The sequence below is a fragment of the Limanda limanda genome, chromosome 20 (assembly GCF_963576545.1).
Source record: "Limanda limanda chromosome 20, fLimLim1.1, whole genome shotgun sequence".
Taxonomy (NCBI): Eukaryota; Metazoa; Chordata; class Actinopteri; order Pleuronectiformes; family Pleuronectidae; genus Limanda; species Limanda limanda.
Window position 1 is genome coordinate 1,316,422 of NC_083655.1, and position 17,500 is coordinate 1,333,921.

A 17,500-nucleotide genomic window follows, 5' to 3' on the forward strand; every position below is an offset into this window, starting at 1 on the left:
ATCAAACTGAAAACAGAAGCTCTAGTCCCAGAAGCCACTGGGATCCAGTCTAACTGTCTGTGTCCTGTTCCCAGTGGGAGACCAGTGGATGAACTACATCTCCATCACTGGTCTGAGGACTCACGCCGAGCTGGAGGGGAAACTGGTCACCGAGCTCATCTACGTGCACAGCAAGATGCTCATCGCCGACGACAACACCGTCATCATCGGTAAACTCTACACTCAGTGCATTCAGCTGGTGTTCCTGCAGGATTACAGATTATAAGTATAACAGATGATAATTACACAAAATGAGAGTTTTCAATGTCTAAAAATGAGAAGAAAACAAGGGTACATGTTGGTTGTGGTGAGTTTTAAAGATTCAGTTTCCACTGTGGCCTCATGTGCTAGAAATAAAGATTCAGAATAAAGAAGTTCTGGGGATTGAAAGAAGCCCCTGGATGTTAGATTGTTCACTTTTTAATTGCTTCTATAGTTTTTCCAAATTTGATCAGTTTCCCTTCGTCAGTTTTAAGCAGTGGTGGGAAGTAACGAGGTAGAAATACTTTGTTTCTGTACTTAAGTAGATTTTTCACATATCTGTACTTTACTTGAGTATTTATTTTCCTGACGACTTTTTACTTTTACTCTTTACATTTGAACAAAAATATGTGTACTTTCTACTTCTTACATTCTCAAACTGGCTCGTTACTTGAGCAGCGGAGGTTGGTTCTCTCTCTCTCTCTCTCTCTCTCTCTCTCTCTCTCTCTCTCTCTCTCTCTCTCTCTCTCTCTCTACATTATATTCATAATGTTGTTAAAATTTTTCAGTCAGTTGAAATAAATCTTGCGGAGAAACATTTTGGTTAGTTTTGGGTCTTTATAGGCCTACTATAAAAAGCACTTTGCATTTTTAATTTTGGTACTTGTACTTTTACTTTTGATACTTAAGTACATTTCAACACCAGATACTTTTTATTCTTAAGTACTTTTAATATGAGCTACTTTAAGACTTTTACTCAAGTCATTTTCTGACGGGTGACTTTTACTTTTACCGAAGTCACTTTCAGGTAAGATATCTGTACTTTTACTCAAGTATGGCTTTCAAGTACTTTATACACCACTGGTTTTAAGTAAAAACCTCTTTGTCTTATTATCATATTGTATCTGACTTTAGATACTGAACAAATGTCTTCATACTATCCAGTAGAGTATTATTATTGAGTTGTTAGTAGTTTAGAGCATTTAGTGAAACACTCTTCTCCTCAGAGGATTGTGAGACTTCTGTTCTCCAGCACATCACCCAGGTGTCACAGCGCCACCTGGTGGACTGTGTGATCCAGCGTCTCCCTCTGTGTCCCTGCAGGCTCGGCCAACATCAACGACCGCAGCATGCTGGGGAAGAGGGACAGCGAGGTGGCTGTGATCGTGGAGGACTCGGAGACGGTTGCCGCGGTGATGGACGGGCAGCCGTACCAGGCCGGGAGATACGGACTGCAGCTGCGTCTCGAGTGCTTCAGGTACCACAGCTCATATCAGGATTCATGTTTTCATGTGCGTGCAGTCGTCTCTCGATCATATGCATAGATCAGACGTTAATCTGGTTTTATGAAGTAATAAATGAGCTCAGAGCAAAGGTCAAAAACTCTTTAAGAGATTTGACTTTATGGAACTTCTTCATTTCTTTACAGAACCGTTTAAATATCTCAGCTCTGAGTTTGCGTGGTTTGACGTTCCTGTCTCCTGTGTCTCCTCCTGCTTCCTGTCTCCTGTGTCTCCTCCTGCTTCCTGTCTCCTGTGTCTCCTCCTGCTTCCTGTCTCCTGTGTCTCCTCCTGCTTCCTGTCTCCTGTGTCTCCTCCTGCTTCCTGTGTCTCCTCCTGCTTCCTGTCTCCTGTGTGTCCTCCTGTGTCTCCTCCTGCTTCCTGCTGTCTCCTGTGTCTCCTCCTGCTTCCTGTCTCCTTTGTCTCCTCCTGTGTCTCCTCCTGCTTCCTGTCTCCTGTGTCTCCTCCTGTGTCTCCTCCTGCTTCCTGCTGTCTCCTGTGTCTCCTCCTGCTTCCTGCTGTCTCCTGTGTCTCCTCCTGCTTCCTGCTGTCTCCTGTGTCTCCTCCTGCTTCATGTCTCCTGTGTCTCCTCCTGTGTCTCCTCCTGCTTCCTGTCTCCTGTGTCTCCTCCTGCTTCCTGTCTCCTGTATCTCCTCCTGCTTCCTGTCTCCTGTGTCTCTCCTGCTTCCTGTCTCCTGTGTCTCCTCCTGCTTCCTGTCTCCTGTGTCTCCTCCTGCTTCCTGTCTCCTTTGTTTCCTCCTGTGTCTCCTCCTGCTTCCTGTCTCCTGTGTCTCCTCCTGCTTCCTGTCTCCTGTGTCTCCTCCTGCTTCCTGTCTCCTGTGTCTCCTCCTGCTTCCTGTCTCCTGTGTCTCCTCCTGCTTCCTGTCTCCTGTGTCTCCTCCTGCTTCCTGTCTCCTGTGTCTCCTCCTGCTTCCTGTCTCCTGTGTCTCCTCCTGCTTCCTGTCTCCTGTGTGTCCTCCTGCTTCCTGTCTCCTGTGTCTCCTCCTGTGTCTCCTCCTGCTTCCTGTCTCCTGTGTGTCCTCCTGCTTCCTGTCTCCTGTGTGTCCTCCTGCTTCCTGCTGTCTCCTGTGTGTCCTCCTGTGTGTCCTCCTGCTTCCTGTCTCCTGTGTGTCCTCCTGCTTCCTGTCTCCTGTGTCTCCTCCTGCTTCCTGTCTCCTGTGTGTCCTCCTGCTTCCTGTCTCCTGTGTCTCCTCCTGCTTCCTGTCTCCTGTGTCTCCTCCTGCTTCTTGCTGTCTCCTGTGTGTCCTCCTGTGTCTCCTCCTGCTTCCTGTCTCCTGTGTCTCATCCTGCTTCCTGTCTCCTGGGTCTCCTCCTGCTTCCTGTCTCCTGTGTCTCCTCCTGTGTCTCCTCCTGCTTCCTGTCTCCTGTGTCTCCTCCTGCTTCCTGTCTCCTGTGTGTCCTCCTGCTTCCTGTCTCCTGTGTGTCCTCCTGCTTCCTGTCTCCTGTGTCTCCTCCTGTGTCTCCTCCTGCTTCCTGTCTCCTGTGTCTCCTCCTGTGTCTCCTCCTGCTTCCTGTCTCCTGTGTGTCCTCCTGCTTCCTGTCTCCTGTGTCTCCTCCTGCTTCCTGCTGTCTCCTGTGTGTCCTCCTGTGTGTCCTCCTGCTTCCTGTCTCCTGTGTGTCCTCCTGCTTCCTGTCTCCTGTGTCTCCTCCTGCTTCCTGTCTCCTGTGTGTCCTCCTGCTTCCTGTCTCCTGTGTCTCCTCCTGCTTCCTGTCTCCTGTGTCTCCTCCTGCTTCTTGCTGTCTCCTGTGTGTCCTCCTGTGTCTCCTCCTGCTTCCTGTCTCCTGTGTCTCATCCTGCTTCCTGTCTCCTGGGTCTCCTCCTGCTTCCTGTCTCCTGTGTCTCCTCCTGTGTCTCCTCCTGTGTGTCCTCCTGCTTCCTGTCTCCTGTGTGTCCTCCTGCTTCCTGCCTCCTGTGTCTCCTCCTGCTTCCTGCCTCCTGTGTCTCCTCCTGCTTCCTGTCTCCTGTGTCTCCTCCTGTGTCTCCTCCTGCTTCCTGTCTCCTGTGTCTCCTCCTGTGTCTCCTCCTGCTTCCTGTCTCCTGTGTCTCCTCCTGCTTCCTCCTGTCTCCTGTGTCTCCTCCTGTGTCTCCTCCTGCTTCCTGTCTCCTGTGTCTCCTCCCCCTCAGGATGATCCTCGGCGCCTTCACAGACGCCTCCATCGATGTCTCGGATCCCGTGAGCGATCACTTCTATAAGGAGGTCTGGATGTCCACCTGCGCTCGGAACGCCACCATCTACCAGAAGGTTCACGTCCTCTCTCTGTCTTTATTTGATCTTTTCTAAAGTTTTATTTGATTCAAGTGTATTTATTGAATTATTTATTGAATCTTTTAAGAAGTTCAGGATCTTTGGGGGTGTGTCCTGCCTTTTCTGAACCTTTCTGATTGGTCGGAGAATTCACTACGTTTATTGTCACTCACCATCGTTAAAAACCTGAAGTGACTCTTTACAGTGTTGGATAGTTTAGCTCTTTACGCACTGATGAGTCTAAAAACCCTCTTTTGAGAAGTTTGAAAACTACATTATACCAGATTCCTGTTGGTTCTACAAGTTAAACGTGTTCCCTCTGCCCTGCTCGCGGGCTGCCAGGTGTTCCGCTGCCTGCCGTCCAGCGACGTGCGGAGCATCCTGGAGCTGGAGGGCTACCTGGCGAAGGAAGGGCTGGAGAAGGAGGAGCCGGCCCGAGCCCGCGAGGAGCTGAGGAAGATCCGCGGCTTCCTGGTCCAGTTTCCTCTTCAGTTCCTGTCTGAGGAGAACCTGCTTCCCCCCATGGGCTCCAAGGAGGCCATGGTGCCGATGGAGGTCTGGACCTGAGACCTCCTGTGTGTGTTCATGTGGGAGACACACACAACCTGCCGCCATTTTGGAGATTCTGGCGGCTGAAAGAAACATTGATTTATAAACGGTTATCTTGTCCCGTGGCTCGTAGTCATGTTTTAACCCTGAGTTCAGACTCGCAGGAGCTTCAACCCAATCCACATAAAAACTCTTTATATGTTCAGTGAACAACACAGTTTTTCAGTTGGTGAAATGAGAAGTGAACAGGAAGGAAAGAGGCCTTGTTTTCTTTTATCAGTTTATAGATATTATATTTTACACGGGGTTGTTTCTCAAGAAGTCGCTGTAGGTTTTAACGATTTAGAAAATGCATCTTGTCAGGTTTACTCTCCAGGGCTCCAGAAACTGCACTAGTGATAATTCAGCCCCAGTGATTAGGAACAAAACCGTAGCGTATCAGTCGACATTTACACTACGACCTCCAAAATGGCGTCCGCTGTGTTTGCTTCCGATTTGTGAAGACGCCTCTGACCTGTCGGTGCCACTGATAACACAAATAACATCACACTGCATCACACACACACACACACACACGACCCCGTGACACTGAGAACAGAGTTGAACTCTATGATACCTGAAACCTGACGTTTACAAGAGGAGAATGAAGACGTGGAAGTGACTTCCTCTCAGATCTCCGCCCCCCCGCTCTGTGACAACACTATGCAACGCCCGGGGTCTGTGAACGCAGCTCTGACTCTTCTGCGTTTGAAAAGACACTAAAAGGAAACTTTGATGAAGACGGCGGCGCAGAGACGAGGATGAAGAGCTTTTTAATATCCATGTCAAACAGAAAGTCACGAGTGCCAAAGAAGACGTGCTGCAGCCGCATGTTGAGAGATTTACTTTCCTGTTTTTATACGTCTGCTCTCGGTTCCTTTGGTGCTGCTTTATTCTATGGATCTGTGTCCTGGGACGTTTTCTGGAAAGAAGTGATGAATTTTATCATTCAGTTAATTTATTAGAAATGTTGCTCGTGAAATGGTTCAATTGTATTTTTACCTGTTTGACTGTTTGACAGCAAATTAATCGCCTCAACATTCACAGCTGCACGTTTCACCTTCTGCACCGAAGTGTTTTATCAGATTTGAGTCTTTCGCAGCCGAAGAAACTGAATCCAGTGAACAGGTCAAAGGTGAATTACATAAACTCAAGTTATGAATTTTAAACTTTAAACCGTCGTCTCTGGATTTCAGATTTTTCTGGAACGCGCCAACATTCCTCGGTGTCTTCCTGTTGGTCTGTGAATTACCTGCATGATGCTGTTTAGTGCTTTGAATCTGAAGAGACTTTGAGCTGAGAGCATGAGAGCAGCTCGTTGCCATTAAAGCATGAAGCCCAGCAACCTGAACGCCTTGTTCAAAGCCATGGACTGTGATGTTGCTAAAAGACGTGCCTGTCTCCAAACGGACGCTTGTCCTCTTCCTCCTCTTCCTCCTCTTCCTCCTCTTCCTCCTCTTCCTCCTCTTCCTCCTCTCTACCTCCTTGTGTTTCTACCTCCCGAGCGCAAAGAGAAACAATCGTGATTATTTGCAGCCGCACCTTAAGTGAACCAAGTGAAGTCGCTGAACAGAAAAGGAAGCGTTCAGCTGTCGTGTGCAATAACCTGTTTCCATCCGAACCCGAATCTGTAGGAGCAACAGAAAGATGACAGAATAACAGAATAACAAAAAAGTGTATTTGTACTTGGATCCATAAGAAGCTTAAATGAGCCGGGGAACTTTTTCTCTTTTCCTCAGACCTGAGCCCCCCCCCAGCTTCCCTCTGCTTATCACTGTGTCTCTATGGAAACTGCACTATTTGCACAGACTGTTGTTGCCCCCGGCGACCCCTTAATGATGATATGCAGTAATGCGTCATGTGTTCTTTGTTTTCTTGTGAAATGATAGAATAAATAAACGAGTCATTTAAACTGGGTTTTTTTTCATGAGGCCTTCGCTCAGAACTTCTTATTACAACTTTGAAACGTCGAGTTCGTCTCTAAATTCAGGTTTAAAACTTCTGAGTCTGCTGTCGTTTTTTATTTGAAGTTTGTCGACAGGTCGATGAAATGAAGGATCCCGTCTGGAGAGCTCAGCGACACATTGTTCTACAGATTCATGACTTTACATAAAATTCAGGGTTTTTTTTGTGCTTATATGCAAATTTTGAAGATTTCTTTATGAAGCTGAACTGTTTAAATTTATTTTGGGTATGAAACCAACAAAAAACAAAACGTGAGCATTGTCTTCGCTCTTTCTCTTCTGTTTGGTTCTGTGAATACTGTGTAATGTGGATGCTCAATAAAATATATTTAAAAAACAAATTTGCAGGAAATAAATGTAAAGATATGAACTGAACTAACACATGAATATAGATCAGAGACTTTGGTAAAAGAAATTATGATTTCGTTTCATCAACATTTGTCAACAGTAACAAGATTAAAGAAAATGGTTCGTATTGCATCTTTCAAAAGAGCAGTTACAAACATCAAGAGCAAAATGATACAACAAAGAAAAGTTGAAAGTTGGTTAAAGTTTCCAAAATATGTCTCTTTCATTTCTTTTGTCACCTTCAGCTGAAGTCGTTGGTGAGTTTCTGCCACTAGGGGGCGCAGTCACAATCAGAGGGTGTTGAGGCAGTGAGGCATGACGGGAGTTGTAGTCTTCAGTGCAGCTTCTGCACGTGAGGATTCCTTCCTGTTTGTTCAAAGGTTTAGTTATTTCTCTCATACATATATTTATATATATATTGCTCCTATATATATCCTTTTATTTGTTACACTGTATATAACACAGATTGTATAAATTGTACAGTAACACAACCTTTATCCTTGGCTCTAAATGACCCATTCCTTGATAAACTACCCTGTATTCTGTATATATAGTTTTAGTTTGTGTAGTATTTTATTCTTATCTGATGTCGTGTGATCCACTGGTTCCATTTCCAGACGCAGCAGATCAAATGAAATCCAGCAGATATTTTTTCTTCACTTTCTTCACAAATGTCTTGGATCCAGAGGAAGATACGAGACTAAGGGACATTCTGTCTCAGTGATGAAGTCAAACTGTGTCCCTGTCCATCTCCCGTCATGCATCCTTCCTCCTAAAGGATCCCTGAAGGTTTGTCTCTCTTGCGTCCATCGCTCTCTGCTGGAGGTTCGTCCTGCTGCAGTTTCTCTTCACGTCACTAGATGGAGCCACAGAAGCACGATGTGAACCTCCAGCTGTGTGTCAACAGTTTGTGTCTTCGGGCTCCATGAGGAAGAGGAGGGAGTCTGCACTGACCTCTGACCTCAACCTGAGACAGAGTCAGTGTTGAGTCCCTCTGGTGCTGGGAGAAAAGAGTCTGCAGCAGCTTCCACAGCTTCTGGAGGAACGACAGAACCAACCGATCGGAGGAATGAAGGTTTCAACAAGAGCGTCGCTCGGTAGCTCCTCATGAAACCATCCTTCAGGGGCTGCATCCTTCAGAGGATGCATCCTTCAGAGGCTGCATCCTTCAGAGGCTGCATCCTTCAGAGGATGCATCCTTCAGAGGATGCATCCTTCAGAGGATACATCCTTCAGGAGCTGCATCCTTCAGAGGATGCATCCTTCAGAGGATACATCCTTCAGGAGCTGCATCCTTCAGAGGATGCATCCTTCAGGGGCTGCAGCATCCTTCAGAGGCTGCATCCTTCAGGGGCTGCATCCTTCAGAGGCTGCATCCTTCAGAGGCTGCATCCTTCAGAGGATGCATCCTTCAGGGGCTGCATCCTTCAGAGGATGCATCCTTCAGAGGCTGCATCCTTCAGAGGATGCATCCTTCAGGGGCTGCATCCTTCAGAGGATGCATCCTTCAGGGGCTGCATCCTTCAGAGGCTGCATCCTTCAGGGGCTGCATCCTTCAGAGGCTGCATCCTTCAGGGGCTGCATCCTTCAGAGGATGCATCCTTCAGAGGATGCATCCTTCAGAGGCTGCATCCTTCAGGGGATGCATCCTTCAGAGGCTGCATCCTTCAGAGGATGCATCCTTCAGAGGCTGCATCCTTCAGAGGCTGCATCCTTCAGAGGCTGCATCCTTCAGGGGCTGCATCCTTCAGAGGATGCATCCTTTCAGAGGATGCATCCTTTCAGAGGATGCATCCTTCAGGGGCTGCATCCTTCAGAGGATGCATCCTTCAGGGGCTGCATCCTTCAGAGGCTGCATCCTTCAGGGGCTGCATCCTTCAGAGGATGCATCCTTCAGAGGATACATCCTTCAGGGGCTGCATCCTTCAGAGGATGCATCCTTCAGATGATGCATCCTTCAGAGGCTGCATCCTTCAGAGGATGCATCCTTCAGAGGATACATCCTTCAGCCCCTGATTGAGACAAAGCTTCTGACTCCAGATGTGCACGATGTCAGTGTTGATATCCAGGAAGTTGAGGCTTCATGTCCGGACAGTGGGAGGAGTCTTGGCGTCCATCTTTACAGTCCACAGGTTAGAAGGACATCACACAGTGAAGAACACGTAGATGTCTGACGGGATCTGAGCTCAGGTCACTAGTGTCCGTCTGATGAGACATGAAGACGGAAATGAAGCGTGAAAATGTCCCTTGTGGGTTTTTAAAGGTCACATTGATGTGAGTGTGTGTGTCTGTGTGTGTCTTTGTGTGTTTGTGTTTGTGTGTGTTCACCCCTGACACTTAATGCTCGAGGGTGTGTGACTGACCTGCAGCACAGAATATCGATTGTCCTTATAATCTGCAGCACAGGAGCAGACAGCTGTGTGTGTGTGTGTGTGCGTCTGTGTGTATGTGTGTGTGTCTGTGTGGTCAAGGTATTAGTCTTTTCTTTCTTATGGGGACAACAAGCACTTAGATCATGGTTCAGACTGGTTCAGGTTGTGTTTAGACTCAGTTGTAGAAACATGTTCAGGGTTTGACTGGTGAAGGTTCGAGAGAAAGTTTCTGTGAAATCAATGAGTCAATGTAATGACCTGTGTGTGTGTGTGTGTGTGTGTGTGTGTGTGTCTGTGCACGCGTGCGTGTGTGTGGGCGTGTCTCCTCTCAGGCCACTCCCCGCTGCTGCTGCTGTTCCGCCTCAGACGCACGGACGGTGCTGGATCTGTGCGCTCCTCTCTCCCTCCCTCTCTCTCTCTCTCTGTGTCTCCCTCCCTCGCTCTCTCCCTCTCTCTCTCCGTGCGCGTCCCCCCCCCCTCCTCTCCAGTGGGGGTCTCGGTGGTCTCATGTAGCAGCGGATCCACCGGATCGAGCAGCATGTAGCAGCACCTGGAGCTCGTGCGTCCTCTCCAGCCCGTTTCCGGGGGTGAGTCCCGTGCGCGTGAGAGACTCCCTCTCCCGGTGCACCCCCCACCCCCCACCCCTGCTTCCATCTTGAGGATCCGGAGAGAGAGAGAGAGAAGAGAGAGAAGAGAGAGAGAAGAGAGAGAGAACCATGGCGAGCGAGTCCCCGGCGCGGAGCCTGGATGAGATCGACCTGTCTGCACTCCGGGTAATGTCTCCCTGCGCGTGCGTGTGCTGCTGCTGTCTGTGCGTGCGCGCGTGCATGTGTGCGAGGCTGTTGAGCACCTGTCCCCCCCCCCCTTTCTCCTCCCTCCTCTCCATCCTCTCCGAGCAGCGCGCACGGACGCGTGCACCTGCTCCTCCCGTGCTCTCGGTGGTGTGCATGCGCGTGTGTGTGAGCGCGTGCGTGTGGGGTCATGTGACTGCTGTTGTTTGTTGTTGATGTTTGATCTAAACAACTGGGACGTGACGTCACGAGGCCCTGAGCTGCTGCTGCTGTGCGCGTGCACACATGCCCGTGCGCGTGCGTCAGGCGGCACAATAGAGGCCGCTGTGTGTGTGTGTGTGTGTGTGTGTGTGTTCTATGTGGAGCAGATGTTAAGCTCACGGACACGCGCACAGCGCGCACACACACTGATGCAGCGGTTCCAGATGCACGGACGCGCGCACGCGCACACACCGGGAACAGTTCCGCCATTTCGTGGCAGCAGCGTTGCATCACAGTGTGTGGGTCCGTGCGCGTGCGCGAGGATGGAAGGTGCACAGACGGAAACCGTGCAGGAATGTGTGCGTGTGTGCGTGCGCGTCTGAACCACGGATACACACACTGATGATACATTCACTCATGATGATCTGTAGATCTCACATATGACTGGAGTTGTGTTTCTGTGTGTGCGTGTGCGCGTGCGTGCGTGTGTGTCTGTGTCAGTGTGTGTGTGTGTGCGTGCGTGTGTGTCTGTGGCACAGCTCTTGTCTCGTTTCTCCTTCTGCTGCTTACGCAACACAGTTCTACCTGCAGAGCAACAATCAAGTCTGGGCATGATCACCAGGGTGGGACTGCAAGTCTGAGTGTGTGTTAGACTGTGTGTGTGTGTGAGACTGTGGGAGACTGTGTGTGTGATGATACACATGCAGACACACACACACTGAAGGACAAAGACACAAAGACAGCAAGGATGTGCACGTTCTTCCTTGCTCTCTCCCTCAGTGACAGGACGATTAGAAATTAGGTCACCAAAGCCTGAGCACAGAGAGGGGGGGAAACATTTCAGCGTGACACAAAGCCTCAAGTCTCAAACATGCTCACACACACACACACACTGTAACACTTCCTGTTTCTGCAGAGCTTCACTTCCCGAACCATGTCCTCAGATCACTTCACCTTCCTGCTCTCACTGAAGCTCCCATCAGGCTGCACTCCGACAGACTCTTATTCTGAAGTCCCAGTCGCTTCCTGTGCTTCCTGTGGACAGGGACAGTGTGAGTCTCCATTAGAGTGAAGACAGAGACGCTGAAGACAGAGACGTCTCAGACTCGTTCTTCTGTTACAGTCAGTGTCCTTCATTCAGGACTCGTTCACACCTGGTCCAGAGCTTCAGACTCTTCAGCTCCGTCCTGAACATCAGGTGTGAGACGTTCCTCAGAGCAGAAGAAGAGTTCTGGTCTGAAGTGAAAACACTTAGTTTGGACTTTGGACCAATCACAGTAGAGACAAATTTAATCAGTAGAAGAGGAAGAGGAAGCAGCTTCTTCACCTCCGACGATATAATGTTTCAACTACGAGGACGTTCACTTTCTGCATTTGAACTAGTGTGGAGTACTGTAATACTGTGAACTACTGTAGTACTGTGGAGTACTGTAGTACTGTTGAGTACTGTAGTACTGTATTACTGTGGAGTACTGTAATACTGTGGAGTACTGTAATACTGTGGAGTACTGTAGTACTGTATTACTGTGGAGTACTGTAGTACTGTGAACTACTGTAGTACTGTGGAGTACTGTAATACTGTAGTACTGACTGTGGAGTACTGTAGTACTGTGGAGTCCTATAATACTGTGTTACTGTGGAGCACTGTAATACTATGAAGTACTGTAGTACTGTGGAGTACTATAATACTGTAGTACTGTGGAGTACTGTAGTACTGTGAATTAGGGAGTATTGTGGAGTAGTGCGCCTGAAGGTGCTGATGCTGGTAGTGTTACCATCATGATGTTACCATGACAACCACATGAAGCTTCATTCATCTTTTCCATTAAAAAAGAAAGACTACTACCCCCCCTCTCCCAACTGATGACACGCCCACATCAGACTCCGCCCACATAGGTGATGACGACAGGACGAACGTGTCACACAAAGTTCTTTAGTCTGTAAATGACAAAGTGAAACCAGAACTACCCTTGGTTCAGACTTATAAATACATATAATATATTTATGCTGCGTCTCACTTTCTGAGAACTTGACCTCATCATAGAATCATACTGCCGATTTCATAATTGTCGATTTGAACTTTGCTCTGCATCTGAATATCATTCTGTGTAAACCTGAAAGGAGACGGATGTTCTCAGTGATTCTTTCCTCTCGTGTGTTTCTGCAAAGTTCTTTAAAACAAAAGAGAGGATTCTGGTGTGAAGACAAACAGTTCAACAGTTTAGTCGATTCTGTGACATCACACCTGAAGTAAGCTGCCTCTCCTTCACTGGTGTGTGTCTGTGCATGTGGCCTACGCCTGCATGGTAAGAGCTGTAACAGGGATATACAGGTGTGTGTGTGTGTCTGTGTGTGAGTGTGTGTGTCTGTGTGTGTGCACGTGAGGCCGAGGTCCTCCAGGAGCAGACGTGCTTCTGTTTGACCTTGAGTGAAAAGGAACGCTGCTTTTTAAACTAATCCCCCAACAGGAGACTCCACTGTAATAGTGCCATCGCTGTCCTGTGGCCCGCTACACACACACACACAGACACACACACAAGCTCACACACACACACACACACACACACACACACACACACACACACACACACACACACACACACACACAGGGTTGCTTAAAGATCATGATTTGTGTTTTGGAAAGTTTATTGAACTTTAATCAGTCTGAACATGAGATTACTGTGTGTGTGTGTGTGTGTGTGTGTGTGTGTGTGTGTGTGTGTGTGTGTGTGTGTGTGTGTGTGTGTGTGTGTGTGTGTGTGTGTGTGTGTGTGTGTGTGTGTGTGTGTGTGTGTGTGTGTGTGCGTGTTACCTATAGGTGTGTTGTTTCCATCAGGTTGTTGTTATTTAATCTGCAGTGAAATCCAGGTTTCTTGTTTATATGATGTTTAAGTAATCAGATTACGATCAGAAGCTGAACGTAATCTGATTACTTCAGCAGAGAGAGAGAGAGAGGGAGAGAGCGAGATAGAGAGAGAACGTAAGTTTCCTATTGGAGGATTAATAACCAGGTGATGATAGAAAGGTTTTACAAGGTCGTGCTCTGTCAGTGAGTTTGTGTGAATAACATTTCTTCTTTTTCTGCTGTTTCTCCTCCTTTCTCTCTCTCTCTCTCTCTGTCTCTCTCTCTCTCTCTCTCTCTCTCTCTCTCTCTCTCTCTCTCTCTCTCTCTCTCTCTCTCTCTCTCTCTCTCTCTCTCTCTCTCTCTCAGGACCCAGCTGGTATCTTCGAGCTGGTTGAACTGGTTGGAAATGGAACCTATGGGCAGGTCTACAAGGTGAGACTTGAGATTTGCTGACTCACCGGGGACTTGTCTCCTCCTCATGTCTTCCTCCTCTTCTCCTCGTCTCCTCCTCGTCTCCTCCTCGTGTCCTCCTCGTGTCCTCCTTGTATCCTCCCCGTCTCCACCTCGTGTCCTCCTTGTCTCCTCCTTTTCTCCTCCTCGTCTCCTCCTCGTCTCCTCCTTGTCTCCTCCTTGTCTCCTCCTTGTCTCCTCCTCGTGTCCTCCTCCTCTCCTCCTTGTCTCCTCCTCGTCTCCTCCTCGTGTCCTCCTCCTCTCCTCCTTGTCTCCTCCTTGTGTCCTCCTCGTCTCCTCCTTGTCTCCTCCTTGTCTCCTCCTCTCTTCTCCTAACACAAGCTGCAGTCGATCACTAAGCATGCTGGGTAAATTAAATGCTCCTTGTTGTTGGAGCTTCCTGTCGTGAACTGAGGGAAACTTAAAGAACACGTCACCTGCTTTTAACTCTGCTCCCAATCCGTCAAGTTAGTGTGGACATCGTTAAAAGGGATAAATACAAGTTTTTCAACTAGTTCTTGAAAAGCAGAAGATGTCAGAATCAGGAGAAACAGACGGATTGTGAGACTCTGAACCTCTGTGTGTTCATCAGACTCTTAATTCGAGTCAATCAGCATCAGACGTCTCCCTCTGGTCTATAATTATATCAAATGACATCATTCTCTTCAGTGAACCTCGTAAGAAATCGCTGCTGAACTTGAAGCAGTTTTTCCATCCGGACATTTCTCGACACCTTTCATTTCTGCAGCTGTTTTCCTTCAGCACATCTGGATCTGACGTTTCACTAATCAGCCCAAACATCAAGTGTTCTGGATTCTATTGGTCAGTGAATCAGCGTTGTGGTGGAGATCGGAGAAGAGAGACTCTATTCCAGAGTGTGGTGGTTCAGTTTTGGGGCAGGACTTCTTGATTGTGTTTAGATTTGCTCTGCTTGTGCTCCACCTAAGTTTGTTATTGGAATCATGGCGGGGCATGATTTAGGTTTATTAATAACTCACAACAATGTTCCCTGGAGGTTAAAGACGTGAGATCCTTGATGTTGCCTCCATGTTGACCTGAGATCTGCTGGAGGTGAAGCCGGTGGAAGTTACCGCCCGCACGGGACTCGCAGAGACATAAAACTAACACACCCATTACCAGGGCGGGACAACTTCCACCTTCATTCAGGAGTTGATATTTCACAGAAGCAGCGTGAGGAAGACGAGCTGGAGCTGGAGCACGAGCACACGGTTTAAAGTGAAAGTCTCAAACTGAAAGAACAAGTGAAGATTCAAATGATCAGCTTCATGTGTGGTGCAGGATCTGGCACAAGAGTTTCCCTCAGGATTAATAAAGTCTTATCTTAAACATCCGGCTGTGTAACCAGGCTCATTTCACCAGAGTTAATTTGTGGAAACCGAACTCTGAATATAATTCTTAGTTCCGGTGACACGATTTCAGTTTCTATATTTCATCTTATCGTCTGAAATGTCACGATTTCTGGAAGCTTGTTTTTCCCTGACTGAGAAAGTCTGTTTCCAGTGTTGGTTCCTGGTGCAGAGATGAAGCTCAGCTGCTGTTTCCTCAGCTCCAGTCTCGTCTTCATGTGTCAGGGCTTGTGTTCAGGTTTGGAATGTGAAGCTTGTCTGAACACAGGGCCCGAGGTGTGTTCCTCCGCCTCAGGCTGCTGCAAAAGGATCTCTGTCCTTTTCTATCTCCAGTCATCTTCTTCTTCTTCTTCTTCTTCTTCTTCTTCTTCTTCTTCTTCTTCTTCTTCTTCTTCTTCTTCTTCTTCTTCTTCTTCTTCTTCTTCTTCTTCTTCTTCTTCTTCTTCTTCTTCTTCTTCTTCTTCTTCTTCTTCTTCTTCTTCTTCTTCTTCTTCGTCCTCCTCCTCACCTGCCACCTCCCTGCTCTGTCCCTATCTTTATCCCTTCCTCACCGCCTGTGTGTGTGTGTGAGGATCCAGGTGCTGTTTTAATACAGCTTCCTTACAACCATATTACACACACACACACACACACACACACACACACACACACACACACACACACACACACACACACACTGGGAGCTCTGTATCACCTCAGGGAGATTGTTTGGCCGGCCATGGTGTCGGAGGAAGAGAGATAGTGAAACAAAGAGCCTGTGTGTGGCGCTATCTCTTCCTCTCATCTCGCCGTTTATTGCCTCATCGCGGTGGATCGCTGCCGTTTGTCCTTCGGTCCCGGCAGCTTCTCTTCACTCAGCTCCACCCGGGGTCCGAGGTCCAAGGAGCAGGTCCACGGGGTCATCTGGAGGAAACCTCACTTAGCGAACACCTGAAGGTCTGGACGGTTTCCTGCAGGTTGACCGAGGCCAGTCTGGACACAGCTGGAAGAGAAGCTGGAGCCGTTTGTCTTCGGAGTTTGTTCCTGGAAGATGAATCCAGTGGATTGTGGTCATTTGCTGATCTCCATCAACAGATTCCTCATGTGAATATACAGAATCTGTGGGTGAGGGACAGGAGTCTGGGGCGAGAAGCTTCTGGTTTCTGTTTGAAACGTGATGTTCCTCAGGAAGTCCGGAGCCTCTGGAGAATGTCCCGAGTCGTGTGCACGTCTCAAAGCAGCGATAGAAATAGAATGAATAGATCACCGGAGGCTGAATCATCGTCAGGTTCTGAGATGATTGATTCTCTGACTTCAGGGTCAGACCGATGCGATGTTAGGAGGTGAAAACCAATTCTGTTATACTGGTCACTATATGTATTTAAAAAAATATGACATTATATACTGACAAAGAAATGTAACCACACCTTTCGAATTTGACAGTTTCATCAAAAGCTTTATTAGAAATAAAATAACTATGAATGAAAACCACACACAGAAATGAAAAGATAAGTCGAACGAAGCACAAAGAGAAACGTGAAAAACAGAGAAACGAAGTCTGATGCAACACTGAGCAACTCACATGTGCAAGTGACCCAGAGTGTGAAATATCATGGCCTCCTCACACACAGCTGTTGCTAGGTTACCATGAGGACATTTTGTGTGTGTGATGGGGGGGGGGGGGGGGGGGTGGGGTGGTTCCCAGTCTCTTGCTTTAACATGTGAAGGAGAAGGAGACGTTAGAGTCCACAGGTAACGTGTCCATTCCAATCAGAGGGTCAAGACACACACACACACACACACAGATACACACACACACACAGACACACACACACACAGATACACACACACACTATATGACTGATACACTTTTATAATGTGATAACAGTTGTGTTGTCTGTCTGTGGCTTTCAGGGTCGTCATGTCAAAACAGGTCAGCTCGCTGCCATCAAGGTCATGGACGTCACAGGAGTGAGTAACACACACACACACACACACACACACACACACACACACACACACACACACACACACACAGCCTTGATACACGTGCACATCCCCACACACAGTTGCATAGTGTTATTGTGTGTGTGTGTGTGTGTGTGACAGGATGAGGAGGAGGAGATTAAAGCAGAGATCAACATGTTGAAGAAGTACAGTCACCACAGGAACATCGCCACCTACTACGGAGCCTTCGTCAAGAAGAATCCTCCGGGGATGGACGACCAGCTGTGGGTACGTAGGCTGGGACCTCCTCCTGCTCCTCCTGCTCCTCTTCATCCTCCTCCTTCTCCTGCTCCTTCTCCTCTTCCTCCTCCTCCTGCTCCTCCTGCTCCTCCTCCTCCTCCTCCTCATCCTGCTTCTCCTGCTCCTCCTCCTCTTCCTCCTCCTCCTCCTCCTCCTCCTCCTCCTCCTCCTCCTCCTCCTCCTCCTCCTCCTCCTCCTCCTCCTCCTCCTCCTGCTCCTCCTGCTCCTCCTGCTCCTCCTCCTTCTCCTCTTCCTCCTCCTCATCCTCCTCTTCCTCCTCCTGCTCCTCATCCTCCTCCTCATCCTGCTCCTCCTGCTCCTCCTCCTCCTGCTCCTCCTCCTTCTCCTTCTCCTCTTCCTCCTCCTCCTGCTCCTCCTGCTCCTCTTCATCCTCCTCCTTCTCCTGCTCCTTCTCCTCTTCCTCCTCCTCCTGCTCCTCCTGCTCCTCCTCCTCCTCCTCATCCTGCTTCTCCTGCTCCTCCTCTTCCTCCTCCTCCTCCTCCTCCTCCTCCTCCTCCTCCTCCTCCTCCTCCTCCTCCTCCTCCTCCTCCTCCTCCTCCT

The 17,500-nt window shown here is 48.4% G+C and overlaps 2 protein-coding genes across 2 annotated transcripts in view; both read left to right on the plus strand.

The window, feature by feature from the left end:
• The window catches only part of pld1b (phospholipase D1b), a 20,121-nt gene extending 15,234 nt beyond the window's left edge, over positions 1-4,887 (plus strand). The window contains exons 22-25 of the mRNA XM_061093481.1: positions 75-209; positions 1,345-1,498; positions 3,667-3,784; positions 4,130-4,887. Of these exons, the coding sequence (XP_060949464.1) occupies positions 75-209; positions 1,345-1,498; positions 3,667-3,784; positions 4,130-4,354 (632 nt within the window). The 3' untranslated portion in view covers positions 4,355-4,887. The remainder of the gene's footprint in view (positions 1-74; positions 210-1,344; positions 1,499-3,666; positions 3,785-4,129) is intronic.
• Positions 4,888-9,772: 4,885 nt separating this feature from the next.
• Positions 9,773-17,500, plus strand: part of tnikb (TRAF2 and NCK interacting kinase b) — a 35,879-nt gene continuing 28,151 nt past the window's right edge. The window contains exons 1-4 of the mRNA XM_061093480.1: positions 9,773-9,832; positions 13,263-13,328; positions 16,607-16,663; positions 16,802-16,927. Coding sequence (XP_060949463.1) covers positions 9,776-9,832; positions 13,263-13,328; positions 16,607-16,663; positions 16,802-16,927 — 306 coding nt within the window. The 5' untranslated portion in view covers positions 9,773-9,775. The remainder of the gene's footprint in view (positions 9,833-13,262; positions 13,329-16,606; positions 16,664-16,801; positions 16,928-17,500) is intronic.